This window comes from Thamnophis sirtalis, unplaced genomic scaffold (genome assembly GCF_051295495.1).
Source record: "Thamnophis sirtalis isolate CommonGarterSnake01/CBP01778 unplaced genomic scaffold, rThaSir2_p1.2 scaffold_3, whole genome shotgun sequence".
Taxonomy (NCBI): domain Eukaryota; kingdom Metazoa; phylum Chordata; class Lepidosauria; order Squamata; family Natricidae; genus Thamnophis; species Thamnophis sirtalis.
This window is the reverse complement of record NW_028261383.1, coordinates 113638978-113647705: the sequence shown is the minus strand read 5'-3', so window position 1 is coordinate 113647705 and position 8728 is coordinate 113638978. Positions and strand designations below refer to the sequence as shown.

The window sequence follows — 8728 nt, the reverse complement described above, 5'->3', positions numbered from 1 at the left end:
TTGCTGAAATGTAAGTAGAACAGCTTGGTAGATGAACATTTAAAGTAAAATGGAAATTGTTGTATTCCCTAAAAAGATATGAAATTCCCAGCCTTTTTTTAAAAACCCCAGATTATTTTGCACTTTGCCATTTTCCTCCCTAGGCTCTTTTTATTTCAGTTCACAGCCATTTGGCAATGCCATTTGGATTCTGTATCTCCTACAAGTATTTTATTGTTCTGATTTAAGGAGCATCACCTGTAGATTTTGGTGGGATAATTGCACAAAAAAATCATTTTAAAAATGCCAACACCATTGACAATTCCTTATTGGAACCTTTCTCCATTTTTGATCCAAGAGTAACAATAGAGCCATGGTGGCACAGTGGTTAGACTGCAGTATTGCGACTAATTCTGCCAAATGCCAGGAGTTTGATTCTGACCGGCTCAAGGTTGACTTAGCCTTCCTGTTCTGCCTTGGGTGTTGTAGGCTTGCTCGGGGCATGCAGTTAACTCCATGCTTAGGAATCTCTTCAGATCAAGTTTATTATCAGGCATTCTTAATAGCAAAACTTAACAGTTCAGTGTTAAGATACTTCTGACCTTCCATAATCTGTCCCATCACGTGGTGTAAAAAGATGATGACTTTACTCCCATGCTGAGTGGAGATACACACTACTATTCTGGTTCACAAAGGCATTCAAAACTGTCCGGCTATAAACCTTGCATGTGGGCAAAATGCCCCAGTGGCCAATCATAAACAGAGATGTGATCACATGTCATGGAACTACATTTCCCATAAGGCAGTCTCTGCCTACATTTCCCATGAGGTAGTTTCTTAAAGGAGACAGTCCTTAATTCCTACACTAGCTATATGCTGCTGGGGCAGCACACTTCCATCCTTCCAAGGTTGGTAAAATGAGGACCCAAATTGTTTCTGGAGACGCTTAGAGTAGACCTCTGAAACACTATGAAGTGCTATGGGTAACTCTCGACTTACAACACGGTAGTCCTCAATTTACAATATTTCATTTAATGACCAAGTTACAACAGCACTTTAAAAAGTGATTTATGACTGTTTTTCACACTTACGACTGCTGTAGCATCTTTATGATCTTATGAACAAAATTCAGATGCTTGACAATTAACTATTTATGACAATCAGTGTCCTGGAGTCATGTGATCATCTTTTGTAGCCTTCTGACGAGCAAATTCAATGGGAAAGCCAGAATCACTTAACAACTGCAGTTATTCATTTAACCATTGTGGCAAGAAAGGTCATAAAATGGGGCAAAATTCACTTAACAGATGCTTCACTTAGCAACACAAATTTTGAACTCAATTGTGGTCATACATCAAGGACCACCTGTATAAGTCTAAATGCTATTGCTATATTCCTCCAAAGAGGCAACTTCTTGAACAGCAGAAAAGCTGAAATGGAGGATCATCACTAATAAGGAAGCCAGAAAGGCAGGAATTTCTGACCTGTTTTTGCAGTATTCTTTTCAAATTCAGACTTAAAATATGTCAGTAAGCAGCAAGCGACTCTGCAAAATTGAATTTTAATTGTAAATGATGTTACAGGGCTATTTGCAAACAAATTTTTTTTCCTGCATGGGCTTTCAATAGGCAAAGGACACTTCCAACTCAAATTGGACCCTCGATCGGCAATGCATGAGTTTTTTTTCCCCCCGGCGTTCTCCACAAGGATTACAAACGGCATTTTCACCTTGATTTGTCTGGACAAATGTTGACAAATAAAACGAAATAAATAAATCATTGGAATTTTTTTTTTTAATGCACTGCGATTGGGGATTCCCTTCCCTCCCCCCTCGGGTGAATCTGCAGGCGCCGAATGCAACCGAAACGGAAACCCCGCCTGAACTTTTCGTTTTGTCGCGCAGCATTTGGAGGGGAAAAGCCAACGCCGCAGTTTCATCGGCAAACCAAGTGCCGAGAACGGCGGGCGTGACACGCCAAGGCCGCGATTCCAAAGTCGAGCGCTTTTAAAGTGGACTCCGCGCCCGCTTCCTGTTCCGGGGGAGAGAGGGGAGGGCGGAAAAGGCAAACCGCGGAAGCCGTCCGAAGGAGGAGCCGGAGTCCGTGGCGGCGATGGGGGCTCACTTAGCCCGCCGGTATTTGGGGGACTCGGAGGTGGAGCCCGACCCTTCCGCCTTGCCCACCTTTGATCCCCACCTTGGCCTCCCCGAGCGCAAGGAACGCGGTGAGCAGCGCCGGAGCGGGTCGCGAAGAAGGAAGGTCACCCCGCGCTGAGCTCCGCCCTTCTGGCTCCGAGAGTCCCGGGCTGGGCGGTCGGCAGCTCTCCGGGACTGAGAAACGTCGATCGCGCAGATTTTGGCCCGTGGAAGCCTAGGATCCAGAGGGTGCCAGGCTCTCCTGCCCTCCCCCTCCCCTTTTTTTCCTTTTTGGTAGCTCCGGCCGTGTCTTCCACCGGCTTCCCTCTCGGAGTGATTATCTATCTATCTATCTATCTATCTATCTATCTATCTATCTATCTATCTATCTATCTATCTATCTATCTGATTTATCAATCGTTTACAAAATAATAGGTATACGAATAAACATGAGTATGAATGAAAAGGGGTACGAATAAATGGGGACAGTAGGACAGGGACGGTAGGCACGTTGCTTATGCACGCCCCTTACAGACCTTCTAGGAATAGGGTGAGGTCAACAGTAGACACTTTAAGGTTAAAGTTATGGGGATTTGAAGATGTAACAACAGTCAGGTAGTGTATTCCAGGCATTGACCACTTCTGTTTCTCTCCCCTCCCCCCCCCCGCCTCTCCATTGGCCACCCAGGGACACAGTGTGGAGCTTGTCCCCCAGATTGCCTTTTTCTTAGTGGGATTGTCTACATGTGCCGCTGAGAGCGAATTCGGTGTGGCATGATTAAGAAGCACGAATTGGAGCAACTGGGAACCAGTTCCTCACTTAGCCTACCTTTTCTTACAAGACAAAGTAGGCGAGAGATGCATGGGTTTTTTCTGGCTCTCTAGAAGGAGAGGATCTCCCCTTAAACAATGCATTGACAGGGACCCGGGGGATCCTACCTGCATCAAAGGTGCTTTTTCAAGCGGTGACTGGACTTTATCATTTTTATTTGAAGACATTCACTTCTCATCCGAGAAGCTTCTTCAGCTCCGAATGAGAAGCGAAACGTCTTCGAAGAAAAACCAGGAAGTCCAGTTGCCTCTTCAAAAAACACCTTTGGGATAACCATAACCTGGATGACTGAGAATCTCCAGAGCCGATTCCGCCTGCAAATTTTTGTCCAAAATGAGAACTAAGTGATATTTTGGGCATCCACTAGATGCTTTCTTTCTTTCTTTTGTATTTTAAATACATTTAATACAATCATCCATTCCAATGGACTCTAGGTAGCTTACAAAATATAATATTAGATCAAAATAATTTAAATAAAACTTACAAGACAGGTTGGACTAAAAACAACCGTCCAAACAAATTACAAAGATCCCTCCCCAATACGTTAACCTCAGGCCTTAAGAGCAAAGGCAGGTTTTCAGGGCTGTTCAGAACCCCAGGAGAGACGGTGCCCTCCATATCTGGAGGCAATGTTGTTCCAGAAGGTGGAAGGCTTTACAAAAAAGATGGACTTTCTAGATCACACAAGGTGACAATTTTTAATAGAACGGACCTGGAATGCACCCATTCTAGAACATACCACGCAAGAAAAAACAGTGGAAGAAATTCCTGCCAGAATTGAATGTGAATCCTTTCTCACAGCTTAAACACCTTAAAATTCAGGAATATTTCTTTACACCATTGTTTTGCAAATCTACGCACACCACAAACTGTATGATTGTTTGAAGGGAAATGCGTCTGTACCACCAGGCTCTAAATGTGAGGAGGAAGGGCAAACAGTAAAAATGAAAGTGAAACCTAAGCAGTTTTTATATATATAATATTAAAAAGCACCTGTCATTTCAGATCCATCATGGCAGCACATGTTAGCGGGTATCCATTCACCTGCTGCCCCTCACCTTGTTGTGTCACTGCCGCATCACCAGCTGTCCCATTAAAGTGAGTGGGATTGTTGGTGAGTCAAAAGCGGGTCAGAGGAGGAGCCACTGTGGGACAGAGATGACAGTTGCTCTTTAAATTTTTTGATTTAAATCAATCCTTTTTACTAGTGATTTAAATCGTGATTTAAATCGACTGACTTAAATCAAATACATTCTGTTAGCTTTCAAATGAATATTAGTCATTGTACACAATGAAATTGATTACTAGCCTTGGTGCAGATTATTGTTCAGTAAAACTGGTTAGAAGCTTGTTGCAGAATTCATATATGCAGCCAGTAATAGAATCATGTTGCAAAATATCCTGGGTACACTCAGGTTGTATATAGAATAAGGCAATGATATATCTGCCTGAAATATATTGATATGATGCCTTTGAAATCTGTTGATACATTTGGAGAAATATCATATATCTTGGTTGGCTATCTTTTTTCCCCATTCAAGATTATTCAGCTCCTTCCATTTCTCTTTGTAGCACTTAATTTCTATTCCCCGAATCATTACTACTGTTGCTGTTCTCTAAGCCTCTTCCAATATTTTTGGATTAAGTGTGATACATAAACTGAACATCATATTTGAGGTAGGAGCTGATCTATGCAAAATAAACTGGAACAACTATTTCCTGTGATTTGGAAATTGTACTTTCGTCATTGGTGGTGAAACCTGAAATTTCATGTGTCCTTTTTGTAATTGCTGGCTCTTGTTCAGTTTGCAATTGGCTACTACTAACCCTTTTACAAATAACCTTAGAAGTACTCTCCATCTTTATCCCTTTATCTTTCTCATGATAGAAATTTTGCATTTGTCTATGTCAAATTTTATCCTATTAGTTTTAGCCATTTCTCTAATCTAATGATTCTCAAACTGTTCATTTTTAATGGTCTGTGGAGTCCATTAAATAGTTCATTCCCATATTAACCCCTGTCATTGGGTCAAAGCTTACTTGCTGCTTCTACCTTCACTCCTGTTCATCACCAGTTAGCTAGTTCATAATGATGCATCAGTGGCTGACAAACATTTATTGAAGGAAATGAGTGATAATATAATAATGTTAGCATTACAATTCAGAAATCTGATAATACTGAGGAGGTCTCAAGTGTAGTTGAAGTGCAAATGAACATTTTTATCAGCAAATATATACTAATACTGTAATGGGATATAACACAAAAAAGAATTCAAGTTGTTAATATTTTCTGTATAAAATCTAATTTTAAAAGGCTTTTAAAGTTCAGATGATAGGAGGACATATTTAAATGCAATTATAATCAGTAATTTATTTTCTCCAAAATATGCAACTTCCATTCTCCTAAAGTAAAAAATAAAGGGTAAGTGTATTGTTTACATGCTTGGCCCTTGCTTCTTCTTAATTTCTATTCAGTAAATCACAGTTATAGAAAGTTTTGTAAAATGCTCAAACTCTTCAAGATTTGTAATTATGCTTTTGTTTCCTAGGATATTAGCTACCAATTTTATCTAAGCTTTTTCATCCAAGTCAATAATAAAGACTTTGATAAGTACATCTTGACAGACTAAGTTAACCTTTTTTCATTGAGTAACTTGTTTAATAAATTGTGGGAATGATAGAGACATGATACAGTAAAGCACTTAATAAATATCTTATGACATTCTTATTAGTAAGCTGATTAAGCATGGGCTGAATGGCATAACTGAATGATTCCATAGCTGATTTCAAAATAGTACTCAAACAACACTCATCAGTAATTCTTCACCAGATTGATGTGGTCTGTAAATTTTAATTGAACAGGTTCTCTAAATCAACTTGCTGAACATGGTTTCAAAAACTGCTTTTGCAGCATGTTAGAGAATTCCAAATGGTTGATCTTGAAGAAGAGCTTCCATTTAGATTTTAATCTCCCTTTCCATCTTTTCTTTCTTCTGTTTTCTCCTACAGTGATGATAGCAACACATCAACAGATGAATGATGCCCAGATTCCTTACAAATTCCGAGATTATTGTGCCCATCATTACATAATGTGGATGAAGTGCAAACGTGACACATATCCTTTTTCAATCAGAGGGTGCAAACATGAGGCGCATGAGTGGCAGTACTGTGAGCATCTGGAGTAAGTCAAAGCTATGGCTTTAATCTGCTTTGTTGCTATATCTTGTCCTTTATTCTTTATTCTGTAAATTGACTATGTTTCAGAAATTAGAAACTACCCTGGATTAGAAGCACTGCCTCTATATCCCTGTAATTCCTTTATTAAATGTGTTCTGTTTCCACCATAAAAATTCAGTGAGTTTCCAAAAAATTAGGATGGGGTTGGAGACTATAAACGCTTCCATGATGTGAATAGGGAGGAGATCATGATAGTCAACCAAGTAGTTTTTCCTTAATTCTGATAAACCTTGATTTAATTTTAAAGCACTTTGCCCTGATGGAAAAGGGCCCCAATCACTGAATTCTCTAAGCGAAGTTATGTGCATGAGAGTAAATAATAAATGAATAATTATTCCATTGTTCTCTAGCATGCATAGAGAATACCACACTAAGACCTTGACTGTAGAAGATAAGTCTGGGGACCAATCTGCCTCAGTTTGATACTTTAAATATGAAATAAAATTGTGGCATTCAAGCCAATTAACATGCAGCAAGAAAAGCCTGGTTTATAGGGCCAAACAGATTTGAACTGACTTATACTTGTATCTTTTGTGTTAGCTATGTTATGCGCATGAAAGAATTTGAACGAGAACGGCGTTTGCTGGCTAGGAAGAAGCGCATCGAAGAGCAGGCAAAAATTGCCATAGAAACCTAATTAGTTTGGGGTCCTTCTCCTCCCTCCTCTTACAAGAAACTTCTGGACTTGCTATATTGAAAACAATAAAAACATTATGTCACAGTTGGGTCTCAGATGTTCACTGTGATTCCTACAACGAAATGAATGAATGCACATCTCGGACCTAAGGCTAATAAATGTTCATAAATGCCAAGGATCTGTAAGTATCTTCTTATTGGGAGTCCTAATCTTGCATGACCAGTTCTGGCAATTGTGCCAATGAGATGCGTCTAGTTAAGTTCAGATGGAACTGTACCATTTAGTTACTTTTATATTTTCTCTGTATTCAGCAACATAAGCTTTCAGTTTCATTCTGGATGAAGACAGCTGCTTCTGAATATTATGTTTGTATACATTCTGTGCATTTACACTTCTTCATACACAAGCAAAGTTCCTTTTACGAAACTTGGAACTTTTGAAAATGATGAGTGCTGGAATCCAAAGGCCAGTAGATTGTGCTAAACACCAAGAATTGCTCTGCCTCATGTGAAATAAGAAATAGTGGAGCATTTTGGGCTGCAGGTCTAGGCATTGTACTTCCTGACTAAATTATTTTATTATTTATCTAAAATGTTTCTTTCTTTCAAGGAAGGTAACATTGAAGCAGTTCTAGTAGAATCAGAACATAAATCACTGTAATGAGGCTGTCTCAGTCATAACTGATATACCCACATGGCTGCCGGCCCACTTCTGCTTGCTTGCAGCTGCAATGGAACAGGAGGCCAAGCAGTGTGAGTGCCATGGCCACGAAATGAGGCAGGTGTCAGGCATGGATGGCCTGGCTGTGGGGGTCCTGCGGGGCATGTGGGGCAGCTCCACCCCTACTGCCTCACCCCAAGCAAGCCGTCCGTATATAGGGGAAAAAATAAGACACATCCCTCTGAAAATAAGTCCTAGTGCTTATTTGGGGCCCAAACAGGAAACATGGGAAGTACCTCGTGGAACCTCATATTAGCAGCAATATGGAGTAAGCAGAAATCCTCCAGCGATATTTTCTGGAGATGACTATCCATGAATAAGTGGAACCCACTCTAAGGCTGTTCCACCTATATGAAGATTAGACAACTCCCGTGATTTCTGGGATCAGGAGCCATTGAGAAATATGGCAGAACATGGTACTATTCAATGTCTCTTGGCAAAGCTCATCCAAAGAGCAATTCAAACAGTTTCAGTGCCAAAACGGAGTCAAAGCCCCTACTGAATTGACCTAGAAAGTCTTTATTTCATTTGTCTGACTCTAAATCAGTCACTACACACTTTTAATACTTTGATCAGAAAGAATTTGTCACTAGCTGTTATTGGGCCTTTTTTTAAACAAATGGCGTCTTTCTATGAGGGATCATTCCTTCTAATAAGAAATGTACGAACTCAGCTGAATACCCCTTTATGATAAATGTGATAAGTGAAGCTTAGTTATTGGAATCCAATTAGGTACCTTGTACAGATCTAAGGGGACGCGGTGGCTCAGTGGCTAAGACACTTATCTTGTCAATCAGAAAGGTCGGCAGTTCGCCAGTTTAAATCCCTAACGCCGCATAATGGAGTGAGCTCCTGTTTTTTGTCCCAGCTTCCGCCAACTGAGTGGTTCAAAAGCATGTAAAAATCTAAGTAGAAAAATAGGAACCACTTTGGTGGGAAGGTAACAGTGTTCGGTGCACCTTCAGCATTTGGCATGCTGGCCACATGACCATGGAGATGTCTTAAGACAGCGCTGGCTCTTCGGCTTTGAAACGGAGATGAGCACTGCCCCCTAGAGTCTGGAAGAGTTAGCACATATGTGCGAGGGGAACCTTTACCTTTACAGATTTTCAGGCTTTAAACATTGGAATAATTGACCATCTAGGGCCTTAGACTTTTCTACTGATTGAACTGCTAAGTCATGATGATC

The 8728-nt window shown here is 40.4% G+C and overlaps 1 protein-coding gene across 1 annotated transcript; it reads left to right on the top strand.

The window, feature by feature from the left end:
• The first annotated feature begins 2021 nt into the window (after positions 1 to 2021).
• NDUFB7 (NADH:ubiquinone oxidoreductase subunit B7) lies at positions 2022 to 6994 on the top strand. Its single transcript, XM_014066599.2, has 3 exons — positions 2022 to 2202; positions 5955 to 6126; positions 6723 to 6994. The coding sequence occupies exons 1-3, from the start codon at positions 2091 to 2093 to the stop codon at positions 6817 to 6819; spliced, it is 381 nt and encodes a 126-aa protein (XP_013922074.2). The 5' UTR covers positions 2022 to 2090; the 3' UTR covers positions 6820 to 6994.
• The last annotated feature ends 1734 nt before the right edge of the window (positions 6995 to 8728 follow it).